Source organism: Pagrus pagrus (assembly GCF_965226575.1).
Source record: "Pagrus pagrus genome assembly, chromosome: 9".
Classification (NCBI taxonomy): domain Eukaryota; kingdom Metazoa; phylum Chordata; class Actinopteri; order Spariformes; family Sparidae; genus Pagrus; species Pagrus pagrus.
In genome coordinates, this window is record NC_140193.1 from 20,747,898 (window position 1) to 20,766,037 (window position 18,140).

The 18,140-nt window shown below is 42.7% G+C and overlaps 1 protein-coding gene across 1 annotated transcript; it reads right to left on the minus strand.

Moving 5' to 3' along the window:
• Window positions 1–633: 633 nt before the first annotated feature.
• rpgra (retinitis pigmentosa GTPase regulator a) lies at window positions 634–16,257 on the minus strand. Its single transcript, XM_084361194.1, has 13 exons — window positions 16,160–16,257; window positions 14,661–14,786; window positions 14,456–14,548; window positions 14,003–14,065; window positions 13,765–13,923; window positions 13,511–13,660; window positions 13,262–13,420; window positions 12,544–12,699; window positions 12,209–12,333; window positions 11,739–11,942; window positions 10,641–11,208; window positions 10,392–10,483; window positions 634–7,361 (listed from the first exon to the last, which is right to left on the minus strand). Exons 1-13 carry the CDS (start codon window positions 16,188–16,190, stop codon window positions 3,351–3,353), a joined length of 5,937 nt encoding a protein of 1,978 aa, XP_084217320.1. The 5' UTR covers window positions 16,191–16,257; the 3' UTR covers window positions 634–3,350.
• Between the last annotated feature and the right edge of the window lie 1,883 nt (window positions 16,258–18,140).

Here is an 18,140-nt window from a genome sequence, read left to right on the forward strand (position 1 = left end):
TGAGATATCACAGATATAAACTGTGTTTCTTTTCGTGCACGTCTCTCATTTGTTTCTGCTTGATGGTATAATTTCTTTCAAAAAAAGAAAAGTGAATACATTTTGTTGACCTGAATCTTAACAGCTTCTCAGAGCACTTTTGTTTCTTTACTGTTCTCGGCTGAATCAGATTCAAAGGTCTTTTTCAGAGCAGACGTTTTGACAAGGCACTGGCTGAACAGCAATTATTGCAATGAATGCGAATTATATAATCGTATTAGTTACAAAAAGGCCTATTTTCTATGGGGACATGTCGTATCACCGAAACACAAAAGACCTTAACAATCTGCATTTTGTTGTTTAATCTCTCATAATCCGGATCAAATCAAACACATTATCCAGTCTCACAAGAACGTGATTTGGCATGAAATAATTGTTCTGGTGATTATGAACAATTGAAAACACAGCACATTGTACATCCAGCACTAAACAGTACAGTACCACCCTGCACCTACCAGCTCATCAGTGGAACTGTGTTCTTTAATAACTGTGTATCCAAGAAACTGTTCAGTATCTTTCTGTTTCTCTCTCACACACACACACACACACACACACACACACACACACACACACACACACACAAACCATCATCAATAAAAAACATTAATAACACAGTGCAAACATTTTTCAGTTTGGGTTAAAAGTTTACTCCCAGTTTCACATTTTCCTAACAATATGAACATGAAGTCAAGTTCTAATGAAATGCTCAATAGCACCCATATTGTTATTATTGTTTCCTTTTATTGGTCTGTTATGGTGCAGCGAGAGTTATGGCTTGACATTTGCATAGCTGTCTTCTATAGCTTATTATTATTCTGCTTCATAAGATCTTGACACATTACACACAAACACACACCGCGGGAGAGCCGTGGCGAGAGAGCAGAGCTGTTGAAAGCCTAATCACTATTTAATTTTCCTCTCCACAAGCCTGAGGTCTGGCGGTAGACCCTGTGTGAGGGGGCGAGTCCACACACGAAGGTGCTGAAGTGTTCTTTATCTTGACAGGAAGCAGAAAAGGGAGGCGTGCAGCGAAGCGACTGCGAGACGATCTCCTGAGCTGTAATTACATGTGGGTTCAGCCGAGCGTTACGACTGCTCCATCTGATGTGCTTCTCGCAAGTCGGGTTAAGAAAGGGTTAACTGACTCCATCTTTCTCACCTGGCTCTGGGGGATTGGAGGACACTTTGATGTGGTGTCACAGCCAATGATTTTGGATTATCTCTGGGTTTTGTTTTCTTTAACTGTTGTTTACACAAACTTACACTTAGCTGGTGTTCTCGTTGAGAATTATTTAAGGTTTCAGCATTTATAATCAATGTTTATGATCCAGCTCAAAGACTCCCTCCTACCCAAACTTACAGTGTATTTAAACAGTATGCAATTACTGCAGGGGCCTGAACATTTGACTGCCACGGTTCATTTAAGGTCTCGCGAGGTGTATAGTCACATCATCCAAAAATGTAACAGTATGTGTGCAGAAACAAGGAGCCCCTCGGCAATACACATATGTATATATTTATGAGCCCACGAAGAAGAAAATCAAGAAGAAATCAAACAAACACAATGTCATAAATATCTAATGAAAAGACCAAAACCAACAACCATATTTTCCCCACTAACAAGTAAAGCCTGATCAGCCAAAACATCATATAGGGTAGTTAATTTCCTCCGAGCCATACCACTCCACTGATGTCTATTAAAAGAGAAGTGTGCTGAATTCACACATTAAAGTTTGTTTACAGGTCTCGGGAAGTACTACTGCATATGTGAACATAGTTGTATGAGGGCGTTTTGTAGCTCCAGAGGGAGTTCAAAAATAAAAAACATTTAAAAAAGTGTGGGGGTGAAGAGTTAGAAAGAAGTGAGTTTACCAGACCCTCATCTCTGCTTCAGGCTTACAGCTCGAGGCTACATTAGCCACTGTTAGCATTACACGCCCACACCTCTGGCCTAGGTGGAGTTCAAGGCTCATTTATTTCATTCTACAACACAGGGTTGTAAATGAAGCTGCTCTGTAGTCTGGTCGTACGGCAGCAGATACTTCTGTATGTTTTGCCAGACGGCTGCAGGGTGAACAGACTGTGACTGTGCTGAATTGCATTGTGGGCAATCCTGGCTTTTGACAAGGTAGAAGTACATGTGGAATAAAAAGGATGATATCTCTGGTTCTGCTTCATCAATTTTGATCCTTTCTTTTTAAAACCGTCCATCATGAGTCCATCATATAGCACAATGTTAAATCTGTGGAGTGCTCACCTAAAAACGAATAAATGAGCCTCTGTGTTGCACTGAGTGACAGGTTCCTATAAATTATGAATATGGGCACTGTAGTTGATTTCGAGCAAGAGTTTATTATAGACCAGGATACGACATCGCCGCTCAGCCTGGCTTACAATTTTGCCCAGTGGCTGGCTACTCGCAGCATTGGAGCGAAACATTTCCACTGCAGCCCAAAAAGCATTTTTCCCATAGTGCACCATTATAACAGAGAGAAGTCTGTAAAACTGTTGACAGGACAGCTTGAACTGCGAACACGGTCGATTATGATTCTTTCTGTTATACATTTTGATCCATGAAGATTTGTTATTTGTAAAACCTTCCTTTAGCCGAGAAAAGCTATTTAAAAATCTGTGACATCAGCACAATGTAAATCTATGGCGTGAGAAACACTTCTGCACATATTCATTAGGCTGCATACCCAGGAAGTAAACCCTGATGCTCAAATCTTTTCTTTTTTTTTTTGATATATGTGCCAGGAAAGCGCCATCTTTGCATCCAGTATCTAGTTCTATTGTACATCTATGATTTTGAGTCATCCCCACATGAACCAATCTGCTGCTGTAAACTCTCCAGTGCACCAAATGAGTTTTAATCAACAACTGAAAACAAATTCACTATTTTCTCTATAGCTTGAGTCAAGTTTGTCAAAAACTACAGTGCCCAGCTGATTAGTGGATCAAAAGAACGGTAAATATCAGTTTTAAAATGAATGTCTTTAGAAGGAATAACTGGGCTTGGGGCTGCCTGAGGGCCACAGGCAGGGTGGGGAAGTCATCATATACTGTATTGAGAGGCAGACTAATGCACTGTTGGTTTTGGTCTTTTACTGTAATGGAATTTGTTGATTAACTTTTAGCTCAACACTTGAGTCTGACTCTCAGTGAGCAGGTCTCACTGCATGACGCTTTGGCAGCTGATGGCTGTTGGAGCTGAAGTTGTCTGTCCTCTCAGTTACAAACTATTTAATAAGCTCACTGCAGGTCGAGATACTGAGGTAGAACATCTTCCAGAGCTGCAGAGGGTCGTCTGGTTACTTCCCCGTCTGCTTCGTCCTCGGAGCTGGTTTGGGAGTCTGCTTCTGTTGTTTGTCTCGTCTACCTGAGGAAGAAACTTCACCAGGCAGCTTCTGTCCATCCATTTTTTTTGTTTTTGTTGATTTGACCTTTTCCTCCTCTTCCTCTTCTTCTTCCTCCTCCTCTTCCTCTTCTTCCTCTTCCTCCTCATCTCCTTCTTCTTCCTCCTCTTCTCCTTCTTCTTCCTCATCTTCTTCTTCCTCCTCCACGTTTTCCTCTTGTTCCTTCTCACTATTTTTGACATCTGCAGCCTTTCTTTTATCCTCACTCTCCTCCTCTTCCTCATCTCCCTCTTCCTCTTCATCCTCATCCCCCTCCTCCTCATCATCATTGCCCTTTACCATCACCTTTTTGTTGGCCTCCATACTTTTCTCTTTTCTATTTATTTTTTCTTCCTCCTCACCTTCACTCTCCTCCGCTTCATCTTCTCCTTCTTCCTCTGCTACCTCCTCCTCCTCCTCTTCTTCAACTCCTCTCTCATCCTCTTCCTCTTCATGTTTTTCTTCCTCCTCTGCAGTCTCGTCCTCAGTTTCCCCCTCATCTAAAGATGCTTCTTCCTCACCTTCTTCCTCCTCTGTAACCTGCTTACTCTCCTCTCCCTCCTCATCACCTTCTCCTTCTGCAGACTCATCCTCCTCCTCCTCCTCTGTAACCTCCTTATTCTCTTTCCCTTCCTCATCACCTTCTTCTTCTTCCTCTGCAGTCTCATCCTCCTCCTCCTCTGTAACCTCCTTACTCCCCTCTCCCTCATCATCACCTTCTTCTTCCTCTGCAGTCTCCTCCTCCTCCTCTGTAACCTCCTTACTCTCCTCTCCCTCCTCATCACCTTCTTCTTCTTCTTCCTCTGCAGTCTCATCCTCCTCCTCCTCCTCTGTAACCTCCTTACTCTCCTCTTCCTCCTCACCACCTTCCTCTTCTTCCTCTGCAGTCTCACCCTCCTCCTCCTCCTCTGTAACTTCCTTACTCTCTTCTCCCTCATCACCTTCTTCTTCTTCCTCTGCAGTCTCATTCTCCTCCTCCTCCTCCTCCTCTGTAACCTCCTTACTCTCCTCTCCCTCCTCCTCACCTTCTCCTCCTTCCTCTGCAGTCTCATCCTCCTCCTCCTCCTCCTCCTCCTCCTCTGTAACCTCCTTACTCTCCTCTCCCTCCTCCTCACCTTCTCCTTCTTCCTCTGCAGTCTCATCCTCCTCCTCCTCTGTAACCTCCTTACTTTCTTCTCCCTCCTCCTCACCTTCTCCTTCTTCCTCTGCAGTCTCATCCTCCTCCTCTTCCTCCTCTGTAACCTCCTTACTTTCTTCTCCCTCCTCCTCACCTTCTTCTTCTACCTCTGCAGTCTCTTCTCCAACTCCTCCCTCATCATCATCCTCCTCCTCTGTACCCTCTGCACTCTCTTCTTCCTCATCCTCTGTAACCTCCTCCTCACCCTCTTCTTCTTCTTTCTCCTCTGCAGTCTCATCCTCAGCTTCCCCCTCATCTAAACCACTTGTTTCACTTTGCTCTTCCTCCTCTACATTAGCCTCACTGTCTTCCTCTTCCTCCTCACCATTTTCAACACTCTCTTCATCCTGTTTCTCATCTTCCTCTCCCTTGGTCTCATCTGATTCTTCATCTTCTTCTGAGTCTTTCTCCTCAATCTCACTTTCAGTGGAATCTTTTTGTTCCTCAGTTTCTTCTTCTCCCTCTTCTTCTTCTTCCTCTTCGTCAACCTCATTTTCTTTTTCTTCAGCTTGAGACTCTGTTGTGTCACTTCCCCCTCTTTCCTCCTCTTCCTCCTCCTCATCCGACTCTTTGCTCTTGCTGCTGGCACTCCCCGATTCTTCACTACTTTCATCTTCTTCATCCTCAGTCACCTCACTCTCTTCCTCTTCTTCTTTATTCTCTTCGTCACTAGACTCTTCACTTTCACCAGCCTCCTCCTCTGCAGTTTCACTTACCTCAGAGTCACTTCCTCCTTCACCTGTTTCCTCACCGCTTTCTTCTTCCTCCTTCTCAGCCTCTGTAGCATCACTCTTCTCGCTGCTGGAGCCTGTTTCCTCCTCATCGTCTTCCTCTGCGCTTTCTTGCTCTTCCTCACCCTCTCCAGAAACACTCTCTTTTTTCTCTTCTACATCGTCACTACTTTCACTTCCCTCCTCCTCTTCCTCTTCCCCTACCACATTGCTTCCACTCTCTCCCTCTTCATCTCCAGGATCTGTTTCGTCTCCCTCGTCATCCTCTGCTGAAGGTTTGTAGGTTGTCTCATCGTCTGTGTCTGAGACACTTTTCTCCACCTCTGTTTGGGAAATGTCTTCACTGCCGATCTGTTCGGACGTGTCACTTTTCGCCTGGGACTGATCACGACTGCTCTCTTTACTTTCTTCTTGTGTGTTTCCGGACTCTGACACAACACTCGCCTCAACATCTTTTCCTTCTTCCGGTGGATTTGATGCTTCTGTTGAAGAAAAATGTGACAGTGTTGAGGAAAAGGAAGGTTGCATGACTGCACTCTGCTTTGTGAATTGCTTCATTTTACTGGGTGTTGAGGGAACGGTGTCACTGTCAGACTGGACACGCCTGAAGCTGGTCACTGCATCACTAAGGACTCCCATAGATGCGCCAGCTATCCCAACAGCAGGGAGAAGAGAGGCTGCGGTACTGAGAATTTCCCCCCACCTGGGTTTGTCTTCAGTATCCTGAGCATCCTGAGTATCCTCTTTGTTTCTGTCAGAAAGAAGCAGATTCCTATCAGCAGGTTCAGGGCCTTGCAGGGATTTGGCACCACTGACGGAAACTGCCTCTCTTCTCTGGGGGCTTTGTGAGGAAATGGGGTTACACACCACTTCAGTAGGTGTATCCTGCTGTGATAACAGCGGGCTGGAAGCTTCAGTGTGCTGACTCGCCAGCTTGGCCTTGGTATTATCTTTAGAGTCTCCATCAGCTTCTCCTTTAACTTCCTCTCCTTCTTGTCCCCTTTGCTTCGTCTTTGCCTTCAATTTAGTTTCTTTTGACTTGTTTTTGTCTGTTAGTTTAGAGCCGTCAACATCCGGTGTCTTCAGCTTATCTGCGGTTCTACCTTTCAGTTTTTGAGCTGAAAACTCCTTTTCAACAACCTCTTCTTTACCTTTAGTATTTTCTTCACGCTTACTTTGATTTTTGACCTTTTGCAGTTTCCCTTTAACTTTCACGGGTGTAGATTTCACACTTGGGGATTTCTTAGTATCAGCCAGCGCAGGCGTGCTTTCTCTCTTCACAGGTGGTGATTTTGCATGCAGTGCTTTACTTTTACCTTTCCCAGGTGCTGATTTAACCTTGTCCAAATCTTTTGTTGGAGTCGATTTGACTCGCTGCGTCTCCGGTTGCATCTCCACTTCAAGAGGTTTGACGTCAGAGGTTTCTGTGTCTTCCTGTGCAGCATTTTCTATGCATGTCGAACTACCTCTTCGGTCAGATATGCTGGTTATTTCATTTTCTTTACTAACCATGATAACAGGAGAAGCTGTGTCTAAAGCTGGTGATTTATTTTTCTCCTTTTTTGGTGTCCTCATCAAGTCTTTTTTCAAAGTGCTGGCTCTAATATCCTCTTGGTTTGAATTAGTTTCTTTTAAATTTCTGTTGCTCCTGGCCTTTTCCTTCACTTCAGTCAGCCTCTGCTGTGCGTCAGTCAGTGTCTTCCAGACAGACTGTGGACTTTTGTCACTCTTACCACCTGGTGATTTAAAATGGGAGGGTTCCTTTTGAGCCTGTCTTGTCATCTTATTTGACTGGTTGGTAATATTCTCTTTGTCTTTGGATGTGACTCTGGGCTTTTTCAGACTCTTTGAGCTCTTCAGTGGAGACACTTCTTTCCCTACAGGGCTGGAGCCTTTCAGGATCTCTGTGGGTAAGGCCTTGAGGGAATTTTGATCTGCTTTCTCGTTAGACTGGAGCTGTTCAGCAGACTCCTTCGCCTCTTTCACAGCTCTTCTAAGAGCTCTGCCCTTCTTCTTTCCCTATAATAAATCATAGAGAAAATAGGGATTTAGTCAGATGTAAAAATAGAAGAAAAAAAACAGGCATAAAAAGGTCATATACCCAACAATACTGTGCTATAAAAAAGTCACAGCAACGGACCTGCAATCAACGTGACTGCACATGCCGTTGTGGCATTTGATGTTTTATGTGGTGTGCTTTACTGCCAAATGCATGTTATCTCTAGTTTGGGGAAGTGGTTTCTTGTTCAATAATACGCTATGATAACACTCATGGAGGCAAGTTAATATTTTACCAAAACAGGATCAGAACAAAGAAACTTGTTTGTAGTTTCAGTAGTTTTTGCAGGCGTGGATTTGTTCATTTTAAATCTTTTGAATAAAATGACAAACATATGTTGGCATATCAGTATGTTGGCAACACACTATATTGCCAGTGTTCAGTATATCATCATCTACAAATAGACTTTGGAACATTTTTCTCTGGTATTTTTGCAGTATCATAGGACATATGTGCATGGTGGGCACACGTAATGAATCAGTCATCAACAAATCAATCATCAGGTCGAATTACAGTTGTGGGTGGGAGGCAAAGAGAGCCACAGTTAGAATATGTGAAATCCTTATTCTCCTCTGGACCATCTGCACCGGAGAGAAACAGACGGTGGTTAACTGGGGGTCAGCGAGGTGTGATGTGACAACAGCCTCATTTAATCCAAGTCCAATTCTCTTCTTTCTTTTCTTTAGAGAACGCCAACTATTAATCTTTGTCACAGATTAAAGCCCACGCGTGAGTGCACACAAAAAGTGGTGATGAGTACTTCACTTCAGTATTTCATGCTTTATACTTCTACTCCACTACATTTCAGAGGAAAACATTATAGTTTATAGTTACTTAATTACATTTTTCTGACACCTAAAGTTACCAGATATTTTGCTAACTAAGATTTTACTTTCAAAACAAAGTTTTTAAAATATGTCCGACAACATCAGCTCATTGAGTATTTTCAGTTCGTAAAAGACCAGCGTGTAGGATTTAGTGACATCTAGCGGTGAGGTTGCAGATTGCAACCAACTGAACACCCCTCACCTCACCCTCCCCTATGGTGACTGCTAAACACAGCATCAGTGTGTGGTTTGTCTGTTTTGGGCTACTGTAGAAACACTGCTGACTCTGTGGAAGAGGACTCGCTCCCTCTGCAGATATAAAAGACTCATTCTCAGAATTCTCATTCTAAGGTAAAAAAAAATTCTTACTTTCAGGTGATTATAAACTCATCACAAAATAGTTATGAATATTCCATTACTGCTTCTGAATCCCACACACTGGACCTTTAACCGAGCCTTCAGGTTAGTCAGATTTTGTTTTTTACTATCAAATCTACCAGCACTTTAAGAAATAAGCCTGTTTTTATTACCAATGTTCTTCTTGCAAATATTTTCTAAAATTATGTTTTATCATTCTGCTGTAACAAACTGTCTTTCTTCAAGCCACAGAAAAGTCTTTCTAGAGCATTTTTTAACATGCAGTATTGAATTAAGTTAAATACAAACATGTGACAACATATATGATTTACAGTATATCAGAGGCTTTCAAACTGTTTGTTCCCAAGGCACACCAAAGGCAAGCCAAAATTTCAAGGCACACCTGTATTCATATCCATGCGAAATAGATTAGATTCTATAACGTGGTATCTAACTATTCTTTTCACATTTATTTGTGGTTCCCTGGAAGGTTTTAAAGATTTCAGTGTATAAAACCTCCACTGCGTACAAAGGAATGATACGGTCAATTAAAAACTCCTTTCAATTCATTACCTTGCCTTACAGCTGTACTGCAATAATAATCTATCCCAAAATCCCACGGTTCACCTCAGCCTGCCTCACTGATACATATATAATAACACACCATTAAATAAGCCACTTTTTTCCTCAAGAGAATCTTTACTTTCCATACAATTTGCTGATTATACTTCAGTTCTTTTAATTAAGTAGGGCTAGGGTTAGGTGTTTCTATATGTATATATATGTGTCTTAGTATTTTACAGTGTAGGCATTACCCCCCTCTCTCCCTAGCATCTCCAAGTGGTATTATTATTTGACCAGTTGTCGCAAAGACAACTGGGATGCTTTCCGTTTTTCTTCAGAGCAGCAACTACCAACAACACAGAACAAAACAGAGTTAATTCATTCATTTAGTCTCTAATAGAGATGTGAAAGAAGACAGAAATGGTGCCAGGCTGCCAGCCTGACTTGAATCGCTAGCCATCCCCAGTGGCAGACAAAACTCAATACTGAAAGTGAACTTTATAGGGAACCAATCTAAAAGCTGATGGTGCAGTTATTCCACAGCCAATTCATTCATAATGATAAGTTCTGAATACAGCACATTAATGCACCTACAGACACAAGCCCAGTTAACATTACAGCTTGGAGGGGAAAGAGTTACTGAGCACCACAAGATGCACTGTGACACATAACAACGTAGGAGACTCCTTCACAGCTTGCTTCATCACTGGCTGTGGAAACAGTGATGAGATGTGGCAAGATTCCTGCCAACTGTTCCAAAGCATTGTATGTGTATTTATGTGTGTATGTGTGTGTGTGTGTGTGTGTGTATCTGAGGCTGGAGCCAGAACACATTTGTGTATTGGCAGAAGTTTTGATAATCTGCTTTGATTCATCACACACATTCTTGGAAAAACAAATAAATGCGTCCAAAACACTAAATTCAATTTCCTATTTTCCCGCATTGTTACACAAAGTAGAACATGTCTCCAAGGACACATACAAATGTGTGCTTGCAAGAACACACACACACACACACATACAGTATTTATGCTGAGCCACGCACATTTCCTGGAAAAGTCAGTGAGTGTTCAAAGTTGCTGCTTCCTGCCCTGGAGTGCACATAATCTAGACCACAACCAAGAAGCCTGAAGAGGAAAATAACTTTCGACTGAGTCTGTGTTTGTGACTCAGTGGATGATATTTTGTATTCTGTTCAATCAGAAATAAAACAGTTGCACAAGGAAATATCACTTCTCTCACCGTACTGGGCAACAAGTCAGAGTCAGCTCCTTTCTCAGAGACGTTCTCCTCCACATCTTCTATGACAATTTCTCCCGGGACGGTTTCTCCCTCTGAAAAAGCAGACAATGACTGGAATACACTTGTGTACAGTAGTGTCTAGTGGATTAACTAATGTCATATATTAATGGATTTGCAAGGTAAATGTAAGCTCAGCACTGGAGACAAGAGACATTCCAGCTAGTTGTTCAAACTATAGGCTGAAAATACCTGTTAGTGGTGAAGCAGGAAGCTCTTCCTCACTGGGTTGATTATTGGAAATATCACTGGAGGGTCTTGTGGGGCTACAGGGTTCTTTCGGTGATAGAGGAGATGACTGGTTTTCAATTAAAACCTTTTTAGCAGCTGTCACTCCATACAGTCTTTTTTTCACAGTCTTTTTAGGAGACACTGGGATGTAAGGGCTAGGTTTAGTTATAGATTTTGGTGAGAGAAAGGGAGAAGGCAACTCTTTGGATTTAGACTTAGAGGAAACCGCGATTGAGGATTTACTATGAAAACTGTGTGATGAATGAGAATGTGGACTTGACAGCCTCGAGGATTGTTTGGAGGATAACAGTGGACTCTGAGGGGATTTGGACAGGGATCTGGGGGAGAGTGGTAGGCTCGGAGTTACTTCTGATAGTGGTTTAGGGGATGATGAAGGCGTGCTAATGTCCTTTGCGAACGTTTTAGGGGTTGGGATATTTCTGGATGTTTGCCAGGAGGTGTTGAGGAAGTCAGAATTTAGACGTGGGAGGTTCTGAAACATCTCCCCAAACAGCTCCGCAGAGCTCCCCTGAAAGACAAGAGGAGGAAAAACAGCAAAAAAATGACTGAGTGAAAGGTCTGAACCATGTCTATGGAGCTCCCCCAACCAGCTAGTTAGTGGCACTACAGCAGAGCTACATTGTGGTGCAACACTGCCCCCTGATGGATATATACGTTCATTGCAACTATGAACAACTACCAATTTAATGCCTTTTAATATCACATAGAAGCACCATGAAATTAATGGATGGATTAACCGATGCAAAATGACTATTGAAAGTACATCGTAGCGCTGCAATTATGAGTCAATAAATTGATTAGGCCAGTGATTCCCAAACAGTGATACTGCAGGTGGGCTATGAGAGATCGTTAACAATAAATAAATAAACATTTCTCAATTTTCAATTGTGTAATTAAGTTTGAAATTACCATGAAATGTTTTCATGATAAATATTTACATTTAAAAAGTAATCAGAACTGATAAAACAAGGGAGTTACAGCAGTATTATGTAAAAAAAATTTTGTTTGGAAAATAAGCACCATGGTGTAGGTTCTCACTTTTTCTCTGTGGCGGACTCGAGCAGAGAGCGCTGACAGTGGGACCAGTAGATAAGGATCAATCGAAGTGTCCAACAGGAGAATTTCTGAGTAACTTGACTCCAGAGAGTCTGTAATTGTGACATCCTTCTCTAGCAGCACTTCTTTGCTCTCTGGTGGTCTGGGTACAGCCAGTATCAGCATGTGGTTACCACCGCAGGACACCTAAAAATAAGGAAACACAACTGTAGTCAGTGTAGTTTGTCACTGTGTACTGTGTGTTTCCTCTTAATCTGATCATCCACTTTACAATCATGTAACAGACATACAGGAGGTGGACTGCACTTACACAGTGTTTTAAACCAAAGAGATGGGGATTTCTTGTTTTGCTAAAGGACATTTGACATGCAGACGGGTGAAGCGAGGGATGACACACCCACCCTCAGACAACATGCTCCACCACCCTGAGCCCTATCCTCACATTCACTTACTAGTCGAACACTGTTCTTGAGAAAACGTGTGCAGAGTGTCGGGCTGAACTGGTTGATGAAGTCCTCCTCCCCCAAGCCCAGTTTTCCATGACGACCGTCACCAAAGGTGTAGAGATGCCCGCTGTCTGTGGAGGAGGAAGACATCCCTAGACATTATTGCAACTAATTCAGCAGCCTCTTGCAAAGAAAGAAAACATCCTTCTGGGCAGTTCGTGCAATGGAAATGAACGTTTTATTTAGATGATCAGGAACACACGTAGAATCTCAAAGTTAACAGGCAGTTACTATTTTTATACACTATCATGATGACTAGAATGAGCTCAAAGGTTGCTTACTTGTGATCACAGCGGTGTGGTTCTCTCCACAGGCGATATGCTTGATGCTGCTGTTACTAAAGTGCTCCAGTGGTTTTGGCAAATCGATCTCGAACAGAAACGTACCATGGCCCAGCTGACCGTACTGACCCCTGCCAAACGTGTACACGCTCTCCTCTGGCACAGCAAAACAGTCGAGATGAAACAGACCACTTTGATTAACAGCAGTGGTGGACAGTAACTAAGTACATTTACTTGCACTTTACTGGAGTATTCTAATTTACATTTCAGAGAGACATACTGTACTTTAACTCTAGTGCATTTAACTGCTTACTTGAGTTACTTTGTGGTTCAACATTCATTGAAAACTGCTAAAATCTTCATCTTACCAATTAATTTCTGTCTGTCATTTAGTCCTTAATGATTATTTTGTTAAAACAAGAGAGGAAATCAGCCATTGCAGAGAGAAAATTCAACGAGTTTTATGAATTTCGTACAGTAAGGTGACATTTTCTTGAAGCTAAAGAAGCGACCCCTTATTCTGTCTTCTTTTCTTTTCTAAAAGCTAGATACTAGATGACATAAAAAAGCTTGTTTTCTCAAGATATGGAGATAATTAACTTGTAATGTTGAGCTAATGGCATGTTAAAAAAAATCACAGCCTTCTCAGCCACTGTAGGTGTCAGTAGAAATGTGTCAGTCTTTTCCAGTGATGATGTCTCTTTTTGCAACAACTTACCGGTGAGTGTCACGGTGTGCTCTCCTCCACAGGACACCTGAGTCACACGACCTAGGATCCCTTGCACCCGCTGCGGGACCCTGTGATTGGCCAGCTGCTCGCCCTGGAGACCAAGTCTTCCATTTGCTCTCTCGCCAAACGTGTAGAGAGCTCCATCCGCTAAATCGAAGCCAACACAACAGTCTCACTACACCAAATTCAACCTGAGTGATGGTCTCCTGTGCTGTGTTTGGCTGGACTGTGTTGTACCTGTGACAAACGCTGAGTGTTGGTACCCGCAGGATACCCACGTCACCGCCTCCCCAACATTCACCTCCCTGGGCTCGGCTGCAAATCTCTCATCCCCTAAACCGATCTGACCCACAGAGTTATCTCCCCACATGAACAGCCTCCCGTCCTCTACCGACACACACAAACAGAGTGTAGACATCAAATATCACACACATCATATATCAGGGCAACCTGGCTAACACTTAATGACATTTTCAAGTCAGTGTTTGAACCTGTTAAGGCAGCTGAGGTGTTGCATCCTGCAGAGAGCATTTTGATTGCTGCATGGTCACAGAAGGGATGCAGCAGGTGAAAGGATGTGGTGTTGTTGCAGTGGCCCAAACCGAGCTGCCCCTCCTGGTTACTGCCAGCACCATACACACTACCACGCCCTAAAAATATACAAAAACTTATAGACAGCTTTTAGGCTCTGCTGTTCTGTCATATTCAATGATTTATTTATCATCTTACATGTGCAGACAATTGTGTGATCTCTTCCACAAGCTACGAGCTTCACCTTCTCAGACTTTAAGGCTGAAAGGAAAACACAAAGAAATGACAGCGACTTAAAAATACATCAAAACACTGAGAATAATGTTCGAACTAGAGGTGGCACAATTACTTGATAAATTATATAGTCAGAACATTCATTAACTATTCAGATAATCAAGCACTCTCTGCTTTTAGCTCGCCAAATGGGAGGATGTTCTTCTTCTTTTTCATCTTATGTTATAGTAAACTAGATTTCTGGGTTTTGGACTGTTGGTCAGCCTTAATAAGTGATCTGAAGATGTCAGCTCGGGCTTTTTCACTGTTTGACTTCTTATAGACCCAGCAATTATGGGATTAATGGAGAGAGCATTTGGTGTATTAATCAATATGAAAAATGGTCATTAGTCGCAGCCCTTGTGTAAAATCACTTACCTTTCACAGAGGCAGGTTTGCTGGCAGCGGGCTTAAACCCAAGCCCTAGTTGGCCCCAAGTATTACCACCGAACATGAGCAGCCTGCCATTTTCTGCAGACACAAGAATAGTCACAGAGATGGAAGTTTGATTAAACTGCAGGTAATCACACAAATATTTGTAACTTAATACATGTGCATTCAAATGTGCTGGGATTGTGCGCACCTGTGATGACAGCAGTGTGCTCTCCACCGCAAGAAACCTGCACGGGCCGGTCATTCTTCAACCAGAATATACTAGGCACATTGTCAGCAAAACTGCTCTTTCCAAATGTGAAGATGGCTCCTGTGTCTGTTGACGAATCAAAATCAGAAACGGAAATATTTTTATTCATTCTAGAATAGAAATATCACACTAAAGATATAAATAAAATATAAATAGAGAGAGATAATAAGACACACAGGCTGTAAGAATAAAATATTAAGTACTAAAATATAAAATAATTAAAGATATATGCAATCAAAATATACAATGTGAACTAGAAGTACTACTAGAAATAGAGATGGATATGTGCCTCGTACTACAGTGTAAGTATAGTGTAATACTGAGTAATACTGCAATATGTAATTATTGACCATGGTTAAAGGGGCACTATGTAGTTTTGGAGATATTTACAATATTAATGAGGTAATAATACAGACTCAAAAAAAATGTATTTCTTCCATAACTGAATAAACAAGCTGTTCTCACGCTTAAATTATTTTATCCTCATTCAAGTTAGCCAGTTTACTGATTTTAATTATCTTTCCGATTACCTAGGCGGTGGAAAAGAAAGACTGACAGAAGTGTGCCTGCCAATGTTTTAAAAGCAGCATCTGATGAGGTCACAAAGAAGGGCAAGTCAGTCAGATCGGTTGCGAAGGCACATGGGATCTGCCATGTAACACTGAGCAGATACTGCAAATCACTGCAGGAAGCTGAGAGACCAGGGGTCCAGTGATCTTCCCAGTGGAGGTTACAAAAGCAGCAACAATGTCTTCTCTGGACTGACTCCATGTGAGGTAAGGTTAGCCACTGGAGAGCCACAGAGAGAGAGACACTGTTCTGAATTGTTCTTTTATTCCAACAATTTGAAGCATATTGCATGGTGTGGCATCTGTTTGTTGTTACAACTTACCCCAGCATGTGTTACAACCAGACAGAGTAACAGAGGAACACCATGTATTTGACATCAACCCCCATGAGGTCTGCGATGTTCTTGCAGAGGTTTGAACTGGTTCCATTTGTAGTAAATAAATGTGGGTGCTTTGTATAAAGGTTTGAGAGCAGTAGCTCAACAATTCAATGAGTAACCAGTGCTGAAGCAAAAGCAACAGCAGTGTTACAACCATACCTGTTCTCCCCTATGAATAAATGCCACATACAACAGCAGAACATTGCACACTGAATACTGCAAATGTGTGACTCATCTCTAGACACACTTAATAGAAATAAAATCACTCTGCAGGACTTTGACACACTAACTTAACGCCACCCATCTCTAACCTAACACCGGCTAAATCCCGACCCAGCCTGTCACATCTCAAGCTCAGCTGACAGAAATAGCAACAGGTTTTACCACACAGTGCTGGAAACCCTTAGCAGAGCGGACAGGTAGGTGTAACGACCGTGTGTACAGATACATGTTGCATGTTCCTGCTGCCAGGTGTGAAGGGTACTCTCACCAGGTATGTCCACATCATTCTGTCCCGTCATGTTCACTCCTGTGCCCGCTCACACCTCCTCCTCCTCCTCCTCCCGATCTCCGTGGTCAAATCAGCCGCACTTCAATTTCGAGTGTACAAGTATTCTCAGCATTATGGTAAATGCGGAGAAACAGCCTATTTACTTCCGGTTTTCAAAATAAAGGTACTATGAACAGTAAGCTATATATCGAACCTACATTTAAAATAAAACGTGTTACATTAAAGTGTTTCATGCGCCCATGATGAATAAAAAAACACTTAATATCATTTTTTTTTAACTGCACCAATGTGGAGAAATGCCAAAATAAAAGTCCCATATTTATACCTGCAGATTGCATGTTTTCTTATATTTGACGTACTGTAAAAACACATTACTCAATAATTCCTGGCCATGGGTGGTATATTTGACTTCTACACATAGAAGACTACAAGTATACTTGATATCAAGCATTTTACTGCACCAATGAGGAGAAATTCAACAATAAAATTCCATATTTATACCTGGAGATGGTGAGGAAAGAGAAGCTGGAGAAGGTGGTGGGAAACAACACACGGACAATCAACAACAGCCTGGACGAGGAGTACAAGCCCCGCTCAGCTCGCATCATTGTGGAGGAGGCGGACAGGCAGGTGGGCAAGATGATGAAGTACTCCCTCATCTGCAAGATGTCCCCGCTGATTGTTTGACAATTTAGCTTGAGTTTATAAAGTTCTGTCTTCCTCTGACATTGAATTGTTTGTCATTGATTTGAACAAAGAATAATTTGGATGATTCTGGATGGTAGTCTTTCTTTCTGCAACATTTCACACGGCGGCCATTTTCCTCTGACGTCATGCTCAGCGTAGAAAGCCCAAATAATGTTATCAACAGCTCCCTCATTAATCAGCTACTGATAAGACAATAGATATTGAAAATCTGGGAGGATATAGGGCCATACTTCAAGATAAAATGACATATTTGAAAAAGGCAGAGGATCTGCTGGAGACTGAGCACCTCTGCTGGCAGCAAGAAAAAACCTCCCTGCTGGAGGAGATGGAGAAATCCAGAGCTCACTATGAGGATCAGCTGGATGAGCAGAAACACAAGAACTGCACCCTCGTGGCTGCTCTGAGGAATGTTGAGCAGAAGCTGGAGAGTCATCAGGTGGAGTGGCAGGAGGAAAAGACATCCCTCATTCAGGCCACAGAAGGCTTCAAGAAGACTGTGCAGGATATGCAGGAAGCAAAGGAGGCTTTGGAAAGATCCCAGGCTTCCCATCAAGCCCAGCTTGAGGAGCACAGAGAGGAGACCAGTAAGATCACATCTGCCCTGAAAAAGGCAGAGGATCTGCTGGAGACTATGTACCTCTGCTGGCAGCGAGAGAAATCCAGAGCTCTCTATGAGCATCAACTAGATGAGCAGAACGAGAACTGCACCCCCGTGGCTGCTCTGAGGAATGTTGAGCAAAAGCTGGAGAGTCATCAGGTGGAGTGGCAGGAGGAAAAGACATCCCTCATTCAGGCCACAGGAGGCTTCAAGAAGACTGTGCAGGATGTGGAACAGGAAGCAAAGGAGGCTTTGGAAAGATCCCAGGCTTCCCATCAAGCCCAGCTTGAGGAGCACAGAGAGGAGACCAGGAAGATCACCTCTGATCCCATTATGGCTGCTGTGGATGAAGTCAAGTCAAAGTTGGACATCCTTCTCTTGCAGCAGCAGGAGGAGGAGAAGACATGCTACATTCAGGACAGAGAACGTTCCAAGAAGACTCTGCAGGAAAAGGAGCAGGAGTGGGAGGAGAATGAAAGCTCCATGAAGTCCCAACTGAAAGAGAAAGAAAGCAAGAAGAAAGAAAATTAGAAATGGTACAGGATCTTTTTCCCATGAGTAGATCCATGCTCAGTAACCGAGATCGACTGAAACACACGCACTTGTTTTCCCTGAGCTACAACTGGTTTTCTCCGGGTGCTCCGGTTAGCCAAC